General features: G+C 33.4%; 5 protein-coding genes across 7 annotated transcripts; 1 reads left to right on the top strand and 4 right to left on the bottom strand.

Annotated features, from left to right (window-relative positions):
• Positions 1 to 25: 25 nt before the first annotated feature.
• On the bottom strand, positions 26 to 6,370 carry LOC124531554. Its single transcript, XM_047106074.1, has 20 exons — positions 6,194 to 6,370; positions 5,503 to 5,553; positions 5,313 to 5,424; positions 5,108 to 5,232; positions 4,970 to 5,020; positions 4,795 to 4,897; positions 4,584 to 4,708; positions 4,428 to 4,478; positions 4,213 to 4,333; positions 4,016 to 4,140; positions 3,389 to 3,439; positions 3,214 to 3,316; positions 2,988 to 3,112; positions 2,624 to 2,671; positions 2,241 to 2,349; positions 2,058 to 2,173; positions 1,935 to 1,985; positions 1,107 to 1,157; positions 438 to 489; positions 26 to 316 (listed from the first exon to the last, which is right to left on the bottom strand). The coding sequence occupies exons 1-20, from the start codon at positions 6,198 to 6,200 to the stop codon at positions 148 to 150; spliced, it is 1,746 nt and encodes a 581-aa protein (XP_046962030.1). The 5' UTR covers positions 6,201 to 6,370; the 3' UTR covers positions 26 to 147.
• Positions 6,371 to 6,513: 143 nt separating this feature from the next.
• Positions 6,514 to 7,680, bottom strand: LOC124533603. Of its 2 annotated transcripts, XM_047109003.1 has the most exons (5): positions 7,523 to 7,680; positions 7,327 to 7,438; positions 6,941 to 7,065; positions 6,746 to 6,796; positions 6,514 to 6,663 (listed from the first exon to the last, which is right to left on the bottom strand). In XM_047109003.1, the coding sequence occupies exons 2-5, from the start codon at positions 7,431 to 7,433 to the stop codon at positions 6,548 to 6,550; spliced, it is 399 nt and encodes a 132-aa protein (XP_046964959.1). In that variant the 5' UTR covers positions 7,434 to 7,438; positions 7,523 to 7,680; the 3' UTR covers positions 6,514 to 6,547. The 2 variants fall into 2 exon arrangements, with proteins under 2 accessions (XP_046964959.1, XP_046964950.1); XM_047108994.1 differs by having other exon boundaries at positions 7,327 to 7,680.
• Positions 7,681 to 8,201: 521 nt separating this feature from the next.
• On the bottom strand, positions 8,202 to 10,724 carry LOC124532983. Its single transcript, XM_047108127.1, has 7 exons — positions 10,545 to 10,724; positions 9,515 to 9,618; positions 9,290 to 9,436; positions 8,991 to 9,108; positions 8,831 to 8,906; positions 8,436 to 8,599; positions 8,202 to 8,304 (listed from the first exon to the last, which is right to left on the bottom strand). The coding sequence occupies exons 1-6, from the start codon at positions 10,692 to 10,694 to the stop codon at positions 8,436 to 8,438; spliced, it is 759 nt and encodes a 252-aa protein (XP_046964083.1). The 5' UTR covers positions 10,695 to 10,724; the 3' UTR covers positions 8,202 to 8,304.
• A 6,903-nt stretch (positions 10,725 to 17,627) lies between these two features.
• Positions 17,628 to 20,073, top strand: LOC124531028. 2 transcript variants are annotated; one of them, XM_047105438.1, is made up of 6 exons: positions 17,658 to 17,702; positions 17,733 to 17,830; positions 17,952 to 18,097; positions 18,273 to 18,525; positions 19,112 to 19,353; positions 19,737 to 20,073. In XM_047105438.1, the coding sequence occupies exons 2-6, from the start codon at positions 17,815 to 17,817 to the stop codon at positions 20,043 to 20,045; spliced, it is 966 nt and encodes a 321-aa protein (XP_046961394.1). In that variant the 5' UTR covers positions 17,658 to 17,702; positions 17,733 to 17,814; the 3' UTR covers positions 20,046 to 20,073. The 2 variants fall into 2 exon arrangements, with proteins under 2 accessions (XP_046961385.1, XP_046961394.1); XM_047105429.1 differs by having other exon boundaries at positions 17,628 to 17,830.
• Positions 20,074 to 21,022: 949 nt separating this feature from the next.
• On the bottom strand, positions 21,023 to 23,647 carry LOC124531020. The gene is made up of 5 exons (XM_047105415.1): positions 23,458 to 23,647; positions 23,062 to 23,192; positions 22,345 to 22,600; positions 21,794 to 22,029; positions 21,023 to 21,512 (listed from the first exon to the last, which is right to left on the bottom strand). The coding sequence occupies exons 1-5, from the start codon at positions 23,471 to 23,473 to the stop codon at positions 21,129 to 21,131; spliced, it is 1,023 nt and encodes a 340-aa protein (XP_046961371.1). The 5' UTR covers positions 23,474 to 23,647; the 3' UTR covers positions 21,023 to 21,128.
• Between the last annotated feature and the right edge of the window lie 651 nt (positions 23,648 to 24,298).

Genomic DNA, 24,298 nt, shown 5'->3' with positions numbered 1-24,298 from the left:
TCATATTATAGCTCTCTTGGTAAATCTCAAAGTCTTCGATTAGCTGAGATGTGAGTATATGTAGTACTTACTAGTCTATAGTGTAAATAGTCAGTAAACAAGACTTAAAAGTCAAGAGTAAGAAATGTAATAACAACAGGTATTAACTTAAGTACAATATATGTTATATTTGCCTGACACATCACGTCGAAGTCTTTCATCATCTAATTCTCGTTTTCTCCGTGCTTTCCTTCTTCTTTCATCGTCATCTTTACCAAATGGTTCTGTACTCGTATGAGCACTGGTTGATCCTGGTACGTCATCAGTAGCATTAACTCTGAAAGCAAACCGCAAAATTTCGTATTTTAAAATTAACGTTCAACACATTATCAAAATAAAGACATTTAGACGGCAAACTATTACTAAACCATCTCATTAATTCTATAAACGATGCTCACTTTCTATCAATCCCTTTGCCCAATGCTGCAAGTGCTTTTGCGTCAAGTCCACCTCCAAAAGAAAAATTAGGATAAATTACATTTTTTACGTCAGTTGATAAATATAGTATTTGTTCATAAATATATATTTAATATTTTCCTATTATACTTAAAAATATATACGGAATTTTGTTTATAATATCAATCATGTTTGCTGCTAGGTAACAGAATTGTCGCCTCCCGTAGTCTTCGGTATATTTAACAAATAATTAAAAAATTAGAAAGTCCCTGAGTATAAAACTTCGGTTAACAGGTCGTGATATTGCTTTTTTGTGATAGTTATTCATTGGCAAACAAAAATGATTATAAAGGATTTTAATTTAATAAGATTTTTATTAACTGGTTACATGGACAATCCAGATTTGCACAAAAAGCTCTGATCTATATTTGTGCCTATAAAGTAAGGTCGCTTACGCTACCAAAATTATTTATGATATATCCTATCCCAAATAAAATCTTATACCTCGCATATTACTTATGGTGTAAGTAGCATAAGCACTTTGTTGACGAAGTATCTTAATTATGACATATTTGCATATAGACGAATAAAACTATTTTGTAAATAATTTTGTGAAAAAAATGTGACTACAGCTGTTTTTTTTTTGCTATAAAAAAAAGTTATAAACTTACATTCTTTCGTCGCCACACCAGCGATGTAATTAGTGGCAATGTCGGAAACCTCTGAAATACAAAAACGTAGAAATAAATGAAATAGAAATAATATTTTTTTTATTGTATAGTTAGGACGATGGCAAAATGAATCATCTGATGGCAGGTGGTCGATAGACATTGGCGCTGTAAGAAATATCTGACGTACCTGACATCGCTAATACGTCATTACCCTGAGAGCTAGGATGTTATGGTCTTTGTACCTTTAGTTACACTGGCTCTTTCACCCTTCAAATCGGAACACAGCAACTTAAACAGAGACTCAACACCTAGTAGAAACTTATTAGACTGTATCTGTTAACGTTTAAGGTAATAATTTTATGAAATAACAGAATAAATATAGCAATATATATTGTTAACGTAATATAAACTGAAAATTAACAAAATAATGTGTGATACCCGAAATGTAAGGTTTGGCCGTTTCTGATAGTTTATCAGTAGAAAGTTCTTTAATCTTTTTGTCCACTTTATCAACTAAAACTGGTGACGGATTTTGACCACCAAAGTGATGTGCATTTGCTAGCCTAAAATTATGATTTATTTAGACTAGTTGAGTATTTATCAGTTTTCATAGGAGAAACGGGGAATAAGGAAATATTACATCTCTGCTGATTGTCCGTAAGTCTTTGAAAATTTTCCAATGTTTAAAAAGCTTTTATCTTTTCCTTTCTCCATTTCATCGTGTAAAACTTGCATTGCCTCTCCTATATTAAAAATATCATGTTTTTATAACATTATAAGGTCAGGTTCAAATAAATAAGCAAGTCAAATAAGAGCTTGTCCGCAAACCTCTTCCTTTAATGGTGTTACTTAAATGAGTAGCGCCTTCGTTGACTGGTTCTGAAAATTTGATTAATGTAAATAAATTTCAACGTTTTCATATGTTATCCAGTTTATAAATAAAACAAAAACCTTTAAGTAGACTTTTCAACTTATTATCTGGTATCACTGAGTTCATTTTTTCAATTAACTCTTTTTTCGAATTTTCGTCTTGCGATTTATCGATTCCCACTGGAGCATTCATTATCCTAAAGTTGTAAATATTATATATAAGTATGTTAAAGATTTCAAACGTAATCGCAGGCTGGAACTTACTCTTCTCCTCCTTCTTTATATGTTATTTTATAAATACCCTCCTGTCCTAATATTTCGTCTCCTTTTCTTGCCATAAGATCAGCTAAAACACGCCTTTTCTCAGCTTCATCTATTAACATTTTCGTATTGACAGATTCCTTTTCGTTAATTTTATATAATATATCAAAGATGCTACTTTTTTATTCTAGTTTGCAACAGTATATAGAGATAAATAAATAAAGGGAATAAGAAAAATAAACCTCTAGCGAGTACATGATATATAAAGCTTAAAAATTTATTAAATTTAATGAATAAAATGTAAATAATGTATATATATATATATATATATATCTGTATTTCTAAAAACAAGCGTAGTGTGTAGGCTACAAAATAAAAGATCTTACTCTCCGGAAATGGAGCAGCCAAAAACTTTGCGCTTTCGTCGATAATAGCTGTAACAATTTAAACAAAACATTATACGAACTACCTTGTAAGCTTCCCTTATTGCATTTGAAATTGCAAAAATTCAAAACTTTTAAAACAAGGAACAGTTCCTAGAAAATAGTGTGTATATATTATACACACGGTGCTACTCGCCAGTTCTGTTACCTGAACTTGGCTGACACGCTACCGCGTGTCTAGCTATACAATGTATTCACGATAACACTATTCGTAATATTTACCTACATTGTATCTCGCTTTTTTCCTTGCCATTTGTTGCCGCCGTTGAGGCTTTTAAATATATGTACGTTTATTTTTTAAGTTTACCTGGCATCTCTTTCACGTGTTCAGGGGCTGGTTTCTTTTCCGTCAGATTGGTTAACTTTTCTCTTACAGATTCGTAGGTACCTTTATCAACTTTTTCGTTTGTCAAAGAAGATGCATTTTCTATCCTAAAATATATGTAGATCCAAATAGTATCTTTTTAGCAATACCTTAAAATAGTTGTCGTATAAAAAAGTATTTTTTGCTATTGAAAATCGTGCAGACAAACCTTCGCGCACCATCGTTGTAACTCTGTTCATATCCCTGTATTTGGGCCAAAGGAGCATCGCCTTCCTCTTTCATTAAATCCACCAAATGCTGTAATGCTTCACCTACAAAAATATCAACAAATTAATAAATCATTGGACTGAATCGCATTACCATTTTCAAGAAATGGCAATTACCTTTATCTGTTCCAATTTTTGCCAAATGCTTTGAGGCGTCATCCATGGTATCTAAAATATTATGAGAATTTTATGTAATCGCATCAGATTATACCTGAAATTCTTATTTAATAAAGTTATTGGGTTTCTTTATCAAGACATTATCACTCACTCAATATTATTCCTATTTAAATAGATGCCTGTCGTCTGTTCTGTTTATCCGGTAACCTGAATAGTCTTTGTTAGTCTTACATCAGATTTATCTTAGTTTTTTTGAATTGCGTTGCTAATATGACCAGACATAAAGAATAAGAGCAAAAACACTTTACACCAGTAGATGAGTAGGCATAAACATTTCCAGATACTTGACTTTAATTCTAAAGTGTATATTATATGTATTCATCGGCGCCAAATTCATGGCGTTATCGGCGCGAATGAATGCTTCTCCTATTTATTTCTATTGTAATGGCATACTGTATGTACTATCTCAAAACACTGGTGTGAATTGCACAAATTAATTGTATAAATATAAAAGAAACACTTTAGTTCATATGCTCTTATTGCCAGCCAGTGTGTTTCAATTTTGATTAAGAAATAAATTTTATACATGATACAAATTTCCATAGCGTTTGAAACAGATTTTATTACCATTCAAATTACTAGTGATCGTTGGAGCCAATCTAGTTGGGATTCCCCTATTCATCTCCGATGAAATTTCTTCTTTTAAATTTTCACATTTGGGATCATATTCCAGAGGTCCCGCGTACTTTAACCTGAGTTTAAATTGCAAAAGTTAAAAAAAAAAACAATAATTAAAGTAATATTCTTTTAGAGCAAAACCTTACTCTTCAGCTGCATCAGCGTAAGTTTGACCAAAACATTTATATTTAAAAAGTGGTCTCGTCCCTAAAGACTTTTTAACAGCTGTTAAAAAATTCAATGGATATCTTTCACCACCTATTCCACCTATAAACAAGATAAACGGTATTTAGATATAGTACATAGAATATTTCGGAGCAAATTAACTCATCTAAAGTAGAAAGTATATCAATAATCTTACTTCTCATAGCAATCGGCTGAGATAAAAATTTCGCTACATCTCGAATCAGTGCTGCAATATATAAATAATTATTTATTTTTGTAATCATATTACAAATCAAGTATTTTTTTATTAATAAGCACTTCGAAAACAAAAGTATAATATGATATAACAAACTTTTCATAGGTATCTGCAATGCAGTTGGAACATTGCCTTCCATATCCCTAGTTAAGTTACTTTGTGCTTCTTCAGTGATATCTTTGATGGGCACATAAGGCAATATCGTTGGAGCAGCTTCTACCCTTTAAAGTAATAATTTTCTATTTGATACAGGGAATCTTTCTAAACTATTTCTTGATTCAAGCTTCCTTCAAACAACAGCACTTACTCAGTAGCTGCGGTTTCATAATTCATACTATAATCGTTTCTTTTCGACAGTACGTTGTTAGGATTACTCTTCATCATTTTCATCAAAGCTTCCATTGCCTTATCTTAAAAAAATGTTTTAAAACAATTAATAATCAAAAATACTTTTTTAAGATGTAAACTTGAAACATACATACCTCTGTCTCTTATAAATGCCGACAAATAATCGGAACACCGGTCAATGACATCTACAACGAACCGAAACATTAGTCAACTTAAATATATGACGACTTTGTTCTACAGTTGAGAACCATTGTCTTCAATAATTTCCTAACCGTGCATATCCTTTGCTAACGATTTCGGTGTGACAGAGTCGACGGCCTTATGTAAAGCATCGGCGAAAATTGGTGATGTTGTTGGGTCTGGTGTAACTCCACTCAAACCTGGAGCTGATTTCAATCTACAATAAAACATTTTCTCTTTAAAAACCTATCGGAAAATTCTTATATAATTAACAAAATTAAAAACTTAATATTCTACACATATGCTGCTGCAAATTTGGAAGATAAAGGGACAAATTCCTCCGTAAATGATTCAGCTCCTTTCTTCTCCAATTCCTTTATTAGTAAATCAAATGCTGGGCCACGTTCAACTGAAAAAGAGTTGCTTAAACGTGAGGTATAAAATTACGCTTATTTAAGTAACTGTATCTGATCACCAAATTAATTACTTTCATCAACTGCACATTGCGATAAATACTTCGAGCATAGGTCCAATGTCTCTGAAAATAATAATTGTTTTTAAGCTTTCTTATCATTAACTAGCGACCCGAAAAATACTACAGAATTTGTTTATTTACGACAGCACATTAGAAACTTCTAAAATTATCAGTGTTTCTTTACTATTTTGTGCATGAATTATTTACAAAAACCTTCCTCTCGAATCACTATCTATTAAAAAAACCGCGTGCGTAGCTTTAAAGATTTAAGCATACATAGGGATATGGGGACAGAGAAAGCGACTTTGTTTTATACTATGTAGAATCTGTAGTGATAGTGATTCATATTGTTATTAAAAGAGCTGAGATGCCCCAGTGGTGAAACGCGTGCATCTTAACCGATGATTGCGAGTTCACACCCAGGCAAGCACCACTATATACATATATGTGCTTAATCTGTGTTTATAATTCATCTCATGCTCGGCGGTGAAGGAAAAAATCATGAGGAAACCTGCATGTGACTTATTTCATCGAAATTCTGCCACATGTGCATTTCACTAACCCGCATTAGAATAGCTTGGCGGAATATGTTCCAAACTCTCTCCTTAGTGGAAGAGGAGGCCGTACCCAGCAGTGGGAAATTTACAGACTGTTACTTATATTGTTATTGAAATAAATACCTACTTTATTCGTCAAATCTCACCTGTCATATCCGTTTTCAACTCATTCGGAGTTTGACTTTCAACTGCTTGTGATAATTTTGAATGAATTTCCTGAGATAAATTTGGATCGTCGTGATCGCTTTCTAAGCCTTTAGCCTTCTTCAATCTAAAACGAAGCTCTATTTTGTAATTAGTTCATATGTTTTAGACCGGGAGATGATAATGATAAAATATTTGGTCATTTGTACCAGCAGTATGGCGGTTCTTCAGGGGTCTAATTATGTAAAGGCAAAAAGGAAAATTATAGTCATACCGCTCGCACCAACTATTTGACCAAATATTTTGTCATTATCATCTCCCGTTCTATTTGATAATATATTCATTGTGATGTCATCTCACTCGTCTGCAGCTTTCCCATAAGTACGTTGGGCTTTTCCTTTTTGATATAATTTTTCCTTATTTTTTACATCCATCTCTTTTACTAAAATCTTAAAGGCTGGCCCCTTATCTTCTGCAATAATCATTTACATATCATTATAAAGCCACGAATATATAACTATTTTTCTGAATAATCTCATTCGTACGGTACTTACTACTAAATTCAGCACATTGGGCGAGATAACTTGAGCATATATCGACCATGTCTAAAACATATATATTTTTAAATTAATAAAGCTGTATTTATTTTAATACATATATATATTTATACTACATATTTTAATATTTCAAATTATCAATGTTCGGGACAAAGATTATTCACCAAAAGATTTGTAAATCTATTATTTTACCTTTCATGAAAGGAACAATATTATTAGGTGTATTGGGCTTGGCAACTGCAGCGAGATTATTTTTTAACTCATTTGCTATTGATGTATTAAATTCTGTTGCCTCGAAATCAGACGCTTCCTTTAACCTATTAAATTGAAGAGATTTACTATAAACATGTACCTACTATCTAAATAAATGGGTAAATACTATACATTCAAACGGCTATATCAATAGTTCCATTTAGAAGACTATTATCTTAAGGATCAAAAACGCCGTACGCTCATATATATTTCTGAAGAGCGTCGAGTTATTTATCACTGCACTGACCAGTATCATTCACTATTTATATTTCTGAATATTTTCAAACAATTACTAATTAATACATTTTATTTTTAAGTCTACTGACTCGTCAGCTGCTTCTGTATATGACTGCTGGAACTTTCCGTATGAAATTAATTGTTCATCTCCTTTCGTATACATCGAGTTCGTCAAAATTGTAAAGGCTTCGAGCATCTCACCTACAACATTATATTTTTTTCGAATTATTTAATAATTTTTTTTTTTTACAAACATTAAAGTCAAAATCGTAAATTGTAACTTACCAGTAAATTTTAAATAAGCTGCTTGAGCTGAAATATATGTAAAATCAAATGACGTAATTAATATGCTTACTTACAGAAGTTCAAAAAATAAACAACAGTAACGTGTTTGATACACACTTTTTTTTACGGGACCTTGGGTCTGAAATAAAAAATTATCACATTAAATAATTTTATAGAAAATACGACATTAAAAATACACAATAGAAAAAGCAATACAAATCCTAAATTAATAACAAAACCATTCTTCATTCCCCATTGCAATACAAGTGAACACGATAATTTATTAATGGAAAATGAAGAATGCTTTGCGTCTACTGAAAAACAAGTAAAACTTTCCAAAAAATTTACCTTATCAGTGTTCACTTATATTTTAGGAAATAAGTCCTATAAGATTAAGAAATCAAAACAACTAATACAATCTGTTTTGCTATATTTTTATTTGTTACGTTAAATTGCCGTCGTAACAAGTATTTCTCTTTCAAATGTATACTTTTACACTTCGCTTAATTTTCCAAAATTAAATTAATTAATTCAAGTCGGCGCAGTAGATTCTGGCCTTGTTTCGAAGGAAGAATCGTCAAGAAGGACTGTTTCTAAAGTGTTAACATATTTTTCTTCTTTTATTTCGTCTGCATCCTATTTGAATGCAACGTTATTATTAGTATTCAAATTTTGAATGTTATAAATATTAAAGTTAAACAACACCATACTAACATCGCCCATCATGTTTAGAAAGTCGTCTGTGAAACCTGTAACTTTTGTTTCATCGGCTTTCATTACATCTAGAACAAAAAACATATTACGCTCGCTAGCAAGCTATAAGTGTTTAAATATTTAAAACTGCAAATAGCACAGTGTCTTCTAACGATTCACGTGCGTTAGTCTGAATAAGGACAATATTTTATCCACTTACTTATTCTTTAGGGACATTTGTTTTTGATGTTCTAGGTGTAGATGTAGCCGTAGCTCCACTTGTATTGCTAGTGGTAGCTCCAGGTGTATTAGATGTCGACCGCTTTACGCCTGTACCATCTTCCATGTCGGATATAGCACCGTCAGCAAAGCTTTGCGCCACTTCTTCTCGTGAGTATTGTAAGAGTAAAACATACCTTCAGTCTTGTAACATCGTACACAAGAATTTTATATGAAAATAAATTCATTGAATTTATTGACAACTCAGACCAGAATAGACCATTGAAAAATTCTTACCTCGATTGAGCATAAAATACCGGCAGAACTCATGGCCTTGGTACAAATTATCAATTTGTAGTTTTATTAAATTATGTAATATTAAATTTGAATACTCACCGTAATCTTCATCAGCATCCATCATTAGCATACGATCTTCACTCTCCGCAAGGATCTCATCAATCCACACCGCTACCTAGAAAGAAACACCAAACCAAAACATGCATTGTACTTAAGCTAATAGCTAACTAACTTAGCTAGGTTTTGGATACACTTTTACCTTATCAGCCATTTCCATCATAAATTTTGCTTTAGGATGACCGCAGCGTCTGGATGGAGTCCTTATATTCATGTACCCACAGATGTCATCTAAGATAATATTTGATAACCGCAACATTCTGCGTAAGAATATTATGATTGGTCTATCTTGTGATTTTTTTTTATTTATTGAAGTTTAAACATCGTTGTCATCGCGTTTATAAGGAACAACTTAGGTACTGAGATAAATTTATAATAATAAACAAATGTTGTGATGTAAGCAGTTATGCTGAATTAAATATAACACAACATTAAGTTTACCCATCAGCTAGAACATATGTGCCAGGTCTGGACAGCCTCTGTTGGATACCTCGAGCAAATGCTACCGTAGCATTACGCGCCCACTCGAACCTTTTATCGCCGCACATGGTAAAAGCGTTCTTCTTTATAAGATTGACGCCGCTTATCCTAAAGCAGATATTTTTAAATATTTTCATATTGCATGAAATACTATAGATATTAACAAACCATTAAAAATTGACGTACCGATGTACTTTTTTCTTCGTCTTTCTAACATTAACGAAATATTCATATGCCTGATCAGGTTTAAAGGGCTCGTCTGCATCCAGCATTGCCCTAAGTCGTGCAATCTATAAAAAGTTATCAATGTGTACGATAAATGAAAAATTAATTAGGTTTGATATGTTTGAAATTGTTAGAAGTCTTTATGTCCGCATCTAAAATAGCTACTCACTCACCTACAATGAGCGGTTTTGATTTTTGATTATAATTTAAGTTATATGCGACATTAAAAACTCAATTGATTATTTTTTTCACATCTCCAAAGTACATATATATTAGTGCGATAAAAAATATGTTTGTTCAACTGGCGACACACAACACTAAACTCTAGAAACTTTATTAACAAGGTTGCCTAACCTTGTTAATAAAGTTTCTATGAATAGAATAAAAAAATTCAATGAATAGTATAAATGAGCTCATAAGCCTTTATGAGCTCATAAAAAAGTGCAAAGAACAACACGGAAATCTGTTCTTATATATTATAGCACCAATTCGTGGCAAATCAGAACATTGTTCCCGTGTATACTCTGCAGCACATTTGAGAGTACTTCGGCTACAGGAAAAGTTTCTAATGAAGATCCCAAGATGTTCTTCTTCGGGAACGGTCAAGCAAGCTCAGAGCCGTAACGAGAATAAATTAAACTTATCTACCAAAAATATTCAAATCAGGGCCGGATTTAGGAAAGGGCAACCGGGGAAACTGCCCCGGGGCCTCCACATAAGTGGGGGCCACAAAAGTTTTCAGTGAGTTAACAAATACCGAGATATAGTCAAATTATAATAATCTTACTACTTAATATTTTAAAAGTTATCGATACCAGTCAAGAAATACTTACTGATTCGAATTAATAAAACCTTAAGGTAATCCATTAATCCATGATATAATTATTAGGATCTCCACGCTCCTGTTGGTCTAGGGCCTCCACTCCTTTGTGGCCCCAGGGCCTCCAGACCTTTAAATCCGACTCTGATTTGAATGACAACTATAACTAACAGTTTCGGCTGGAAGAATATGTGCACGTTCTCGCCAAAGATAAATAATGCTGCGGCGCGGAGGTTTCGACATGTTCTCTAAGCGGTCCGTTAATATAGCTCCATGGCGACGTAAGCAGCGAGCATGCGCTCGCGCAATTCGCTTCGACATTTTCACATCCGTTGCTTTCGGACCCCTGTATGTTTATTTATTATTTAACATAAATCGACAATTACGAAAGCCCTTATGTAAGAATTAATATAATTATTATTCTAAATTGAAATATTGTATTATTATCAGCACACAAATAAAAAAAAATCAATTTCTATTCGGTAGATCTGCAGTAAACAGTTTTTAATTTTACCCTTTGTGTATGCTAGCTAGCAGAGAATAGGCGGTAAATCTATATGATAAAATATTTAACTGACTTTGGTTTGGCTGGTATGGGTGGAGGTCGAACGGATTGCTTCGGTGTCGACTTATACTGAACTCGAAGATCACGTCCAGCGATTATTGTATCTGCGACGGATGGTGGAACTGTTTCTGTAGCATATGGTGGGTAAGGGGGAAACCCTGTACGTGTCGCCGGTATTGCTGTACAAAAAAGTGAACAAAATGTTACATATCGTTTTATTTTTATTTATTTGGTTAACTGAAGTACTATATTTTTGCGGTAATTATTTACATTCTTCTGTCTGTGCCATCTCGTTTGGATCATTTTCCGTGATTTCAGTTTCTGCCATATTTGTAGTAAATTAACACTTAGCAACAGTCTCTTCTAAGTCGATACAAATAATAAGTCAAAGTGGAATCTGGAACATTAAGCGTCAAAAATAGTTCCACTTTTTACAAGTTCGTTTTAAGAAATTATTGTGCCAGTATTTCTGATTATTGTATTTTCTACGCTCCTGTTAAAAATAATATTTATTCGAAAAACTTTAACGAAATAAGTAGTAACTTATTCTTGGTGTTATTTATTTAATAAACGTTTAAAATTTTGTAAATATTAATAAAAAAATCTTAATTTGATAGTGATTTTTCTTTTCGCTTAATTTTTCGCGATTTCGCTTAAACATAAATATTGTGTTAAAAAAGCTCATCCGAATATAATGTCAAAGATAAATTGTCGGGATAGGGTTCTTCCCTCTACGTCCTCTAAAGTTTTATGTACCGCACCGGTGACACCGGACATTTGTGCATCTATGTGAACGCAAGGGTTGTCACTGAACAGTCGTTGTCGTTGTAGTAATAGTAAGTAACTAAAAAATGATGATCTTCTTGGGCGTATGCATTTTTACAGGTGTTCCATACATATAATTATCTTTTTCTACTGTAAAATATTATTTTTGTAAAATATATTCCATAAACTAGACCGATCTAAGCCGTTACAAGCCATGCCCGGAACATATCAGCAGCGGCGAAATATTTTGGCCGACAATAATGATTGATCGAAAACTGAAATTTTTATAAGCTGGTATCCCTAATCCTACACATATGTGTCAGTGTCAAATCTCAAACACAGTTGTCAATTTTGTTAAGTTTTTTTTTCGCTTGCGTTAGTGTTGGTTAACACACGTGTTAAGAGATTTTGAGTGTTTACGTTTAGTTTTGTAGTGTATTTTACTGTTAATAGTACTATTAGTTGATATTTGGGTTAGTGGTGTTACTAACATTTATACATATTGTGAGTATTTGCTGTATTTTAATATTTTGTAGTTTTTAAGTTTTATAATGGAGGTTGATACTCCTCCCGAACCCCCTGATCCAGGTGGCTCAGTAGATTCAGTTCCCGACAATTGTTCTTCTCCTTCTATACCTTCTCGTAAACGACAAAGTACTAATGATTCGATTAATTCCGACTCCAACAGCAAGAAAACGGTAATTCATCCCACAACCGCAACTCCCTCTATCCAAACGATTTATACCCATCCTTCCTACTCTGAAGGCCCTAAAAGTTATTTAGACAGTGACAAAGGCCCTTTCATTGTTCATGTGTCCCGGGAAGTCTCTGATCCTGCTTCAGGAACTACTATACGGGCTATCAAATTTGGGCAATTTCTACATACTCACAAAATTAGTGGTATTATTAACGATGGTCTTAAAAATGTAGGACGCAATAAAATATCTGTTGAGTTTTCAACAAGCAAGGCAGCAAACTCCTTTCTAGCAAACCCTGTTATTGAAATGTGTAAATACAAAGCTATTGTACCGACTTTCAATATTACTAGAATGGGTTTGATTAAGGGTATTCCCGTGGACTGGACAATGGATGAATTAGCAACATCACTCGAACTTCCCTCTGGATGTGGTGAAGTTTTAAAAATCAGACGCCTTAACAGGAAAACTTTTACTGATGGTGTTATCACATGGGTCCCAACCCAATCTGTGGTTATCACATTTAGGGGGCAAATGCTTCCCAATAAAGTGTTTTCCTATCATACTTCCCTACCTGTAGAAATGTATAAACTTCCTACGATCCAATGCCTGAACTGCTGCCGTTATGGACACATAAAAACTCAGTGCCGATCACAACCTAGATGTTTTAAGTGCTCCAAATCCCACACAGGTGAGTCTTGTGATGTAAGTAAGGATAACGCCACTTGCTTACATTGCTCAGGTGTTCATTTTACTACGGATAAGGACTGTCCTGAATTTTCACGCCAACAATCCATAAAAATCGTTATGTCCCAAGACAATGTGTCATATATAGAAGCATCCTCACGGTTCCCTCCTGTTCGTAGATCCTATGCAGAGATTGCAAAAGAGATGTTCACCCCTCCTATATATTCTCCAACTATCCCAAACAAATCTATCCCTTCACCTATCAGATCCTATCGTAAGACTGTTTTGAGTACTCCTCGCCCAAGATCACCGCTTGGAAAAGGATACGATAAACAGGCTCACCAATCCATTGTTAGCAATTGTCCCTCTACTACTCCCAATGGTTGTGCTCTCAACCAAAATACTTCTCTCCCCGTAAATAACAATCCCAACTTCTTGGAAATGTTAACGAAGATTCTTCTAAGCATTATTTCAACCTGTAATGATATCCCCTTACCGTCCAACGTTGCTCAAGACTTAGGTCAACTGTTCTCAATCCTTAAAAATGGCCCCAATCAGCTTCCTTCAATGGAACTGCAAGAGCGTCCGGCCTAAAAAACATGAACTCCTCTCTCTAATTAATCTCCATAAACCTGTCATTATTGCCATCTCTGAAACTTGGTTGATCCCTGGATCCCGATTCCGGGTACCGGGCTTCTCCTGTTTGAGAGATGACAGGAGTGATGGTTATGCCGGGAGTGCCATTTTTATCCGGCACTCCCTTCCCTTTTCCCAAATCCCTCTATCCCTGTCCAGCCAGCATATTAATGCTGTTGCTGTCAGAGCCCTCAACATTTCTTTTCTCTCCCTGTATATCCCTCACCCTAATCCCGCTTTAATTCCCGATTTATCCGCCATCTTCTCTAGTCTCCCTCATCCTATCCTTGTCATGGGTGATTTTAATGCCCACCATACCTCCTGGGGTTCACATTTTTCTGATTCGTTTGCTCTCTTGTTGATGGACATATTTGATGATGCAAACCTCTGCATCCTCAATAATGGCTCACCAACACGTAGAGTATACCCCAACCAAAACCCAAAATCCGTTGTTGACCTATCCCTAACCTCTCCTGCCCTTGCTTCTCAATTATCCTGGAATGTCCTATCATCCTCTTTTGGTAGTGACCACTTCCCTATCCTCCTTTCTTTAAATAACCGATCCATCCCATACTCCAACCCAAATCCTTTATTAAAATATAAATTAAAACATGTTAATTGGTCTGCATATGCTGAATCTGTTGACGACATGATTGACTCCCTCTTTGCGTCGCAAGACTATCGAAATGTAATCCTTTGCTACGACCTTTTCGTTAATGGTATTCTAACTGCAGCTGATCTCCATTTTCCCAAAAAACACATCTCAAAAAATCATTTGCTTTCCACCCCCTGGTGGGATGAGGAATGCAAACGATTAACTGAACAGAGACTAGAGGCTGAAGAAACATACACTATGTGTATGTCTATGGATAATTTTTACAAGTATCAGAGAATCGACGCCAAATTAAAACGAATGATTTCTAAAAAGAAAAAAGTCAGTTGGATTCAATTCTGTGAATCCCTGAACCCTCGTTCCTCTTCCTCTGCAGTCTGGTCCCAACTTAAAAAATTCCGCCGTTGCCTTAACTCTGACAATCCTACCTCAAATACTCCTTCTGAGTGGCTTAACAATTTTGCTGAGAAGCTTGCCCCCCCCTTTGTCCCATATGAGGACAGTTTTCTAATTTCTACGCCAGCATCTACTTTGGATGAAATGGATGCCCCCTTCTCTTTTTCTGAACTTCAATGTGCATTAAATGGTTTATCCGATTCGACACCCGGGGAAGATGGCGTTCCTTACTCTTTTATTTCCAAATTAAATGATAAAGCTAAACATTGTTTTTTAAATATTATTAACTCGGTCTTTATCAAAGGAATCATCCCGCAATCTTGGAAGTCACAAATTGTTATTCCCATCCTTAAACCGGGTAAGAACCCTTCCGATTGCAATTCGTATAGGCCTATAGCTTTATCATCTACTTTGGCAAAGATCACTGAACATCTCTTGAAGAATCGCCTGGAATGGTTAATGGAAAGCAGAAACTTACTTGCTCCCTCTCAATTTGGCTTTCGGAAGGGGTCGAGCACTATTGATAGTCTAAGCATACTTACAACAGACATTCGAATTGCCTTCGCTAAAGGAGAGTACCTTGTGGGAATCTTTCTTGATATATCTTCTGCATATGATAATGTCCTTCTTCCGTTGCTCAGGCAGAAAATGCAACAGCTGAGTATACCACCGAGGATAGTTCATTTCATATGTAATCTGTTAACTTGCAGATCAATAACGGTTAGACACCAACATCTCTCACTTCCCCCCAGATTCGTCTGGAAAGGTCTTCCTCAAGGCTCAGTACTCAGCCCTCTGCTTTATAGCATATACACTCATGACCTCGATTTGTCTGTTAACAACTTTTGTAACATCCTCCAGTATGCTGATGACATAGTTTTATATTATAGATCTAGTTCCGTTGAAAATTTAACATTTCGATTAAACTCTGCTTTGCATTATCTATCCCAATGGCTCTGTGACCATGGCTTGTCGCTTTCGATAGCCAAAAGTCAAGCAGTGATCTTTACGAAAAAAAGACGTATTCCTGCCTTTGATCTGTTTTATGAGGGTCAATGCATTAACTTTGTAGACAAAACAAAATTTCTTGGTATAATTCTCGATTACAAACTGAACGGAATTTCACACTCTGATTACATAGCCAAGAAATGTGAAAAATCAATTAATGCCCTTAGAGCTGTGTCTGGAGTCTGGTGGGGAGCTCACCCTTATACGTTAAAATTGGTCTATAACGCAATAGTTCGTAGTCACTTGGACTATGGACTGTTCGTTCTAGATCCTTTTAATAAATCAGCTTCAGAAAAATTAAATAAAATTCAATATAAATGTCTTCGCATTATATTGGGTGCGATGAAATCCACCCCTACTAATGCTCTACAGGTTGAGTGTGTTGACCCCCCTCTACAGATAAGGAGGCAATATCTTTGTGACCGCTTTATCATCAGATTGTTACAGCTACCCTCCCATCCTCTACTGATCAGATTAAACAAACTATCCCACCTTTGTAACTCAGATAATCCGGCATCCCCATTCCTATTAAACAGTTTCCTCAAGTATACCAAACTCCCCCATCCACTTACCACTTTTCCCTCTAATCCTCTTTTTTCCACCTCCTTTAATGCACTTATTTATAATCCTCCGATAATTACAAATCTTGGACTTGTAAAAGGTTCCCCTGATACTAATATCCAATTTCAAACAATTTTTCATCAAAATTGGCCAAATCATCTCCCTATATATACTGATGCCTCTAAGCTCTCGCCGACCGGCTGCGTTGGTGCAGCTTGTTGGATTCCTAAATTTAAAATAGCCCTATTATTTAAATGTCCCCCCGAAACCTCTGTATTCTCCGGTGAGGCTATCGCTTTACTGGAAGCTGTAATGTATGCCCAGTCACACAATATTCAGCAAACAATTATTTTATGTGACTCACTAAGCTGTCTGTTGGCCATTAAAGAAAATCCTTTTCGTAGCAGATCAAGACTTTCAATCGTTTTTAAGATCAGAGAGGCCCTGTTGTCCTGTCATCAACAAGGGCTACAAGTCCTGCTGGTCTGGATTCCTAGCCATTCAGCTATATCAGGTAATGAGATGGCAGACTCATATGCTAAGATTGCTATCCAATCTGGTACATCTGAGCATTTTGCCAACACATCTCAGGATTTGCTCTCTCTTGCTAAAGCTGAAATGAATAAATCCTGGAATTCTTTTTGGGTTTCATCAAAATTGGTCAAGGGTAAATATTATTCGGCGTTACAACCTGAAATTCCGAGGCGACCTTGGTTTTCATCTCACAGGCACGCTGACCGTTGGGTCACCTCCACCATCTGTCGGTTACGCCTCGGCCATTCATGCACACCTACTCATCTAGCAAAAATCAGAGTTCGTGATCACTCGCTGTGTGAATGTGGCCTTGACGAAGGCTCTGCAACCCATATCCTGTTCCTTTGCCCTAAACTTCTTCGTCCCATTTATGACATCCTCCCTTCTAAAGTCCCTCGCCCTATAAATGTTGAATGTTTGTTGACGTTTGTGTTTAGTCCATTTTGTTCAATCTTATGTAAATATATCAAATTAAATAAAATTAAGTTGTAAATAGTCCAATTTTCATATTTTATTACATATGTAGTTTAGAATACTAACAACATTTTTATTTTATTTTTAATTATCCTATTATTAACTCTTAATGTTTGTGTTGTTCTAGGTTAAGGATTAACAAGGAAATTAATACTACTATTCTTGACTTTAAAATTCAATTGAGTTTAATGTCTCAACCGCACCGATCAATCTCATTCGTGTCTTCTCCATCCTACGTGACATTGGCGAAATAATCTGTGCCCTGCCGGCACAACTAAAAGCCATTAAACTAAGAATTGAATTGAATTGAATTGAATTTTGTTAATATTTATTATGTCGCAATATAGAGTGCTTAGTTCTGATTTTCTTTTAACTTAATATAGTTAAATTATTATTTATTATGACATTTTATTAAGTTTCACTACTTATTAGTTATATTACAAATTTATTTTAACATCAGAACCATTGATTCATGTTTAAAAAACAAAACGTTATCTACCAATAAAAATGGGAACTCAAATTTGTAAGTTGTACAATAGGTTGTACAAAATTATTAGACCTAACTACTTTTATTACATTTTGGTTGTTTAAATTGGATATACTGTAATATACTATAATAATCAACATATTCTTCAAAATTACAGTGCCAGGAAAATTACAAAGGCCTTATCAATTACACAGAGCTGACAGCGGTGCCGTTCAATTTGAAATGATTAATAGATTGAATAATGCTTCAAAATCTCTTATAGTTCTTATATCGAAAGAGTGTCCACACGATGAAGTATACTCGGTATGATAATCTAAACTTAGTTTTAATATATCTTGAAATTTCTTTAGTATGTGCAATATTAATAAAATATAGTGCAATTTATAAATTTAAGGAAAAACGTGGTTACTTTTAATTTTGAGTTACAATAAAATATAAATGAAATTGAATATATTTTATATTTTTAATTACATTTCAGATTAATTTAAATCACGAATCTGGTATAATAGATTTAAAAATATCAGAAATAGAAAAAGGCATTAATATTCAAACACCCAAGTGTATGATTCCATTAAAAAGCCAAGAATTTTGGTTGTCTTGGTATAATAATGAATTATGTATGGGTTTTAAAAGTGAACCACCATTTTTAATACATCCAGGAAATTCAAAAACCAAGAGCATTGGATTTATAAAACTAGAAGTATCAACAAGTATAGATTGGGTTATAAAATGTAAATTTTACTTTGAAATTTTTGCTAACCTAAGCTAACAAATAAAATAATTCATTCTGTGTCCTGGTTCTAAAAGGGGATAATTTATGTCAAAATTTTGACAAACATGTAAAGAACTGTAAGATAATTTAGAAATTCATTATTTATTTAATTTTTTGTGATGATGGCATAAGGTTAAATAGAAATTATCGTCATATAAATTAACCAAATTCCTTAAATTATTCATATATCTAGATAGAGTGTCAGTAAAGAAATAAAATAAACAAAACAACTATTCTATGTGTGTGTGCGTCTGTGACAGAAACACATCACACTGTTGGCTAACTATTTTTTCTATGCATTAAACTTTAGAGAGTCTATCTAGAATCTAGATATATGAATAATCATAAATCCATTACTAGTGTCTTTTCTGAATACCCAATGAAAGACTTATTAACTGGGGCCTTTAAGGAAGGGGCTACAGAATTAACTTTAATATATTTAGTTTAAATTGAAATGATATCTATGTTATTTAAAATTAACATGAAAGAAATGGTTTAAGTAAAACTACTCTTACTATTATTTAGTAAAGTTTACTATGTTTTAGCTCCACCAATTGTAATGAAGCCCTTGCAATATAAACATGTAGATGGTGGAAAACTACATTGGGCAAAACTTTGCAACAACAAACTACCACCCGATGCTTTGATTGGTGGATACGAAAATGAACCTATATATATAGCTCGGGCAAAACATAATGGGTCTTTATGTCCTGGCAAATATGTACCATCACACCAATGCGCTTATATTCCTTGGGGATTTCGGGAACATGAAAAACATGACTTTGAGGTATATATAGTTTGAGGTATTTGTTTAACTGATTTAGAAACATATTGTGAGAGATTTGAAATTTTCAAAAGGCCTCCAGTGTTATTTTAGAAACTGGATGAATATTGCGAAAAATCTGTAACTGTTCTTTTATGTCTTATGCTATCTTTCAAAATTTTTAAAATATTTGCTCTCACTTTTAAGTAATGTGCTAAAGATATTAATTGAATCTTAATTACCTTAGTCAACTTTCGTCCTAATTTATAACTGTCCCAAAATGAATTCCTTTGCACCGCAATTCAATATTATAAAACTGATCTGCTAATTTTCTTATATAATCATTACTTAAAATGAAGTTCAAGAAAGCGAAGAATAAATATATAACCCTCAATTATATATTACAGATTCTTTGTGGCTATAATGCAATATGGATGAAATGTAAAGAAAATTATGTACCGGAAACCGTATTTATTGCCGGTAATTCTGAAGTTAATGGTGAACATCTGTATATAGGTAGAGCGATAATCGATACAGATCTTGTTGTCGGCAAAGTGCACATGCTGTATAAAACTTGCTATCTTCCATACAAAGGTTCTGAAGTTGAAAAACAGACATATGAAATACTAGTAAAAGGTGACAAAAATGAACGTGGATTCACAGGCATTAGTAAATGTCAAATGAATCCTATGAAAGCCATACAACCATGTATTTAAGTATTATATTACTTATTTTAAAAAATGTGATACTATCTTATAAGTAAATAATTATTATATACTTACAATTATCGTTTTATTTACCTAGTACATTGACTTACTTATGTTTATAGTTCAATGTTTGATCAATTACTGATTTAGAAAAAAAAACTGATTCCGTCCAGTTTAATGCTTATTATTAATTATAACATTCTTACATCCCTCCAAATATTGATCGCGTAGAGAATAATACAAAATGTATCTATTCAATGTGCAGTCTTTGTGATACTAAATACAACTTTTCAGCTGTAATCTTGTTTTTCAAAAAACGAACTCCTAAAGATGTCAAGTCATTCCTTGGTTTCCTGTTGGTTTATATTATCGCCGTATTTCCTGATCCCTCACTTATCTTTTAATAACATATATACTCTTTAAATGGGATAATAAACAGTAGTTAGTTTTTCATACATTAAAGCATAAACTTACTTCATCTCCAATACTTTCTTATCCTGATTTTGATGCGGTTTGTTTCAAAAAATAAGATTGATTCAAGAGGAAGGCTATTATATATGCACAATATAGAAGAAAAATGAGATGATAGATCATAATAATGTACTATAGTACTAAGTGTTAGAAAACCCAACAACAACCCTTTTTTAACCTTTAGTTTTTACAAGAAATAATGGCTTATTTAGAATCGATTAACAGCATAACTCTTATACAATTAAGTACCTTAAACACATAGTGCATTTAATATAGATTAATTTGACTCTCGTAACATGTATTTTAAATAAAAATATTTTGGAAGATTTGAAATGCAAGGACATAGTAATTTGTACTGTATAAAGACAAAAAAGGCTGTGAATGTTTTAAGACATTCTGTAGTAAATTTAGTATCAATAATGAAAGCTGGGATGGGTCGCTAGTAGAATATATGCCAAATAATTATATTGTAACATAATTATGTTAAGTATAACTTCAAAGAATAAAACGAATTGTACAGTGTTGTTTCTTTATTAAGCTTTAATTGATAACAATTGTAAATATATATTCCAAATATCTTGTTTTTAATAAATATTTAATATATGTTTATAGAATAATCTCTTAGAATATATTGTACATATCAGATTCATCATCATCTCTTAAATATATTTCTTGTTCACTTTCATCGCCACTGCTATATGTATTAATAATTATATTATCAACATCACCAAAACCAGACAAGTAGAAATTATGGGCACTTTGTGGGTTAGTGTGTGGCAAAATAAGTATTTCATATTCCTGACAAGCTATTTCTCTTTCATTGTAGCCTATGTAACAGCAATTATGTGATGGTTGCACTTTTCCTGGGATAAGGTGACCGTCATATAGAGCGCGACCAACATAAAGAATTTCATGTCCATCTTCTGAGTATCCACCTTCTATGGCTTCTACTGGTATTTTATTTCTTATTGTTTTTATCCACATACAATTGTATCCACAAAGCACCTGTTAAACATAGCATAAAAAAATTATGGTATAAAATATTTTGGACACTGGCTTATCATAAATAAAATGAAATGATGATAACAGCTTTTGCAGTTGCCAACTAATAATTTATACAAAGTTTATGGCATTTTGGTGTCTCAAATGAAAAAGAGTCACTTTCTAATCTTTATTTAACATTCTCTTCTTCTCAAGCTTGGACTATAATTCCATAAAGTCGATGCAGCTTTCACATACAAATTATCACCACATTAAAATTTAATAAGCTATACTAAAATAATTACCTCAAAATCATTTTTTTCATTCATTCTACCACCCCAAGGTACAAATCCCAATCCAAGTTCCGGTACAAATTTTCCAGGAGTTAAGGATCCCATATGTTTTGCCCTTATGATATATAAAACTCCTGATTCATATCCACCTATCATAGCATCATCAGGAAGTTGGTCATGGGCTTTGACCCAGCGTGGTTCCCCACCTTTCATCCGAATTAGCTGTGGTTTTTCAATGGGAGGTGCCACTACAATATTAAGAAATGAGTTGAATATTGTGTAAAATACTATTCTTAATAGTTATATATGGGTATTTAGTTGTATTTTTGTTTGAAGAATAATTGAGGTAGTGTTACTTTCTCCTTTTAATTGCAATCAATTGATTGATTAATATTTCATATAGTGCCATGTTTATGGATGTTTATAACCACTTACCATCAGATGATTCCACTCCCTTTGGGGAGAAAGTTTGGAACATATTCCACCACACTGTTCCAATGTAACCCACATCGTAATCATCTTACACATCTAGTGCAATATTAACCATCAAAAGTTATACTTACATTGACATTTCCAATATAGAGGGATATTTGCATCAAGGACAGAAAATGTGACATACTTTAAGTTACATACAGAGGTTTCTCTTTCAAGTATTGGAATCACACTATTAACTCTCCCAAAAGCTATTTTCCCATTCTTCCAAGAAAGCCAAAATGTTTTGTATTTAGCTGGAGACAAAATGTTTCTTGTACGTACACTACAACAGGTTTGCCTGTTATTTGTTTTGATCAAACACTGCTGATCATATCCAATCAGAACCTAAAAAAGAAAAATGGTGTAAAATATAATTTGTAGCAGAATTTTTGAAATACAGTTAGTTATTAACTACCTTTAAATAATATCACACATAAAATTGGTATATATTTATTTATTTATAGGTTTGCTACTGATTTTTACACAAATGTATATTTAAATAATGTTACATATAAAATTAAAAACAGGCATAAACTGTGTAAAATCAGTTAAAAGCAAACACTGCATGCATACATAATTCTTTCTTTAAAGTATTGTTTGATAAATATAAATCTAAAAATAATTTATAAATTTTGATTATTATCAAATAAAAATTGAGTTATAAATGTTACAGATAATATCAATTATAAGAATCACAATAAGACTACAATGTTTTTAAACATTCAAGTATAATTTTGATATTTATTGACATAAACTTGCAAACTTGTGTTGGATATATTATTTTTTTTTTTATTGAACATTCATACCCAGTAACAGCATTCACCGGGCTCTCTTGCTAGACCAATAGCAGCATTTCTTTCTCCCTTAATGCTGAACAGCAATGATTCGCTACTAACTTTGTAATATATATTTTGATGCTTAGGCCATGTTATAAACTCTGAAGTAAATGACAAGTGTTTAAGTAATATTTATAATTACTAAAATGATACGAATTCATCACGTACATCGCCCTATCGTTAGTTTTTTTTAAAGATAATAAATCACATTTTTGTATGTATTATAAAAATATTTGCCCATAAAACTTTGTAGTTAATTTGCAAATGATTCACACTTTAAATAAAAATGTTCATTACTCAACTAGCACATTTTATGACAAGTGTTTTCATGATGTTTTCTCAATACAAACAAAACTATTAACTTACCACATATATCGCCCATTACTGTTATATGTTATTATAATTTTATATAAATAATAAGTCACTATGTTGTGTTAAATTTAATTCAATATTTATCTAAAATTACGTAGGTAATTTGAAAATGATTCATTCTTTTTTTACACATTGTTTATTATTTAACTACAAGCCCAGTGTTGCCACTTATCAGGAAGGTCTTGTCAAAATATATATATTTTTATGGAATAGGTGTCGAACGAAGAGGAGGCTCATGTGCTGGAAAATGGAAAATAAATACCACCCATAAACATATGCAACGCCAAAGCGTCTGCAGGTCCGTGTCCGGCTTTTACTGCCTGGCCACGGGAAATTCGCGGACGAGAATATTCGCGCGGTGCGAACGGCGAAGCATGTACATTGCTATACGTTTGTCTCATTCGCAAGACGCTTCGCCGTCAAGCTGTTAAGGTAAGAAAAAAAAGGCCTACTCTTCTTAAAAATAAAAGAGCAAATGTGATAATTGTATTGGTCATTTTGTTGGTTCGAATGTAACTTGGAACTCTGGTGGGATAACATAATGTGAAAGCCAACGACCGGGCCTAATCCAAATTTTTGAATCCTTAGATAATTTCACGTGATCGTGATCCGATATCTCTCAAGCCAAAGGACCATGCAGATCGAAAAGGGCCTGACCATCGACAATTCTAGTCGCTTTACATGGAATACGGTCAAATGAAAGAAGTTGGTATTCCAAAATACCCACCAAATATCACATGAAATACTTCTTTCACGCCTCGAGGTGATAGCAGTATTGTATGTGAGACCAAATTTGCATCTTATTTTAGGCGATAGGTCGACGAGAAGTACCGTC

The sequence above is a fragment of the Vanessa cardui genome, chromosome 1 (assembly GCF_905220365.1).
Source record: "Vanessa cardui chromosome 1, ilVanCard2.1, whole genome shotgun sequence".
NCBI lineage: Eukaryota > Metazoa > Arthropoda > Insecta > Lepidoptera > Nymphalidae > Vanessa > Vanessa cardui.
Note: the sequence above shows the minus strand (reverse complement) of the source record. Positions and strands in the feature narration are given on the sequence as shown.

Bases quoted from the DNA above. Each gene is read 5' to 3' on its own strand.
- LOC124531028 (XM_047105429.1), top strand. The intron at 18,098-18,272 runs GTATGATAATCT...ATTACATTTCAG, and splicing joins CACACGATGAAGTATACTCG to ATTAATTTAAATCACGAATC. The intron at 18,526-19,111 runs GTAAATTTTACT...ACTATGTTTTAG, and splicing joins TATAGATTGGGTTATAAAAT to CTCCACCAATTGTAATGAAG.
- LOC124531554 (XM_047106074.1), bottom strand. The intron at 2,174-2,240 runs GTAAGTTCCAGC...TTACAACTTTAG, and splicing joins TATAAAGAAGGAGGAGAAGA to GATAATGAATGCTCCAGTGG. The intron at 1,158-1,934 runs GTTTGCGGACAA...TTTGTATTTCAG, and splicing joins TAACACCATTAAAGGAAGAG to AGGTTTCCGACATTGCCACT.
- LOC124532983 (XM_047108127.1), bottom strand. From the start codon at position 10,694: ATGTCGAAGCGAATTGCGCGAGCGCATGCTCGCTGCTTACGTCGCCAT. The intron at 9,619-10,544 runs GTTAGTTATAGT...AACTTTTTATAG, and splicing joins ATATTCTTCCAGCCGAAACT to ATTGCACGACTTAGGGCAAT. The intron at 8,907-8,990 runs GTAAAAGTGTAT...GTTTCTTTCTAG, and splicing joins TGATGGAAATGGCTGATAAG to GTAGCGGTGTGGATTGATGA.
- LOC124531020 (XM_047105415.1), bottom strand. The intron at 22,601-23,061 runs GTATGAATGTTC...TTTCTTTTTTAG, and splicing joins CCGGTGAATGCTGTTACTGG to GTTCTGATTGGATATGATCA. The intron at 22,030-22,344 runs GTAAGTATAACT...TTAATATTGTAG, and splicing joins TCTATATTGGAAATGTCAAT to TGGCACCTCCCATTGAAAAA.
- LOC124533603 (XM_047108994.1), bottom strand. From the start codon at position 7,433: ATGCTCGAAGCCTTTACAATTTTGACGAACTCGATGTATACGAAAGGA. The intron at 6,797-6,940 runs GTAAAATAATAG...TATATGTTTTAG, and splicing joins TATTGTTCCTTTCATGAAAG to ACATGGTCGATATATGCTCA. The intron at 6,664-6,745 runs GTAAGTACCGTA...TGATTATTGCAG, and splicing joins CCAATGTGCTGAATTTAGTA to AAGATAAGGGGCCAGCCTTT.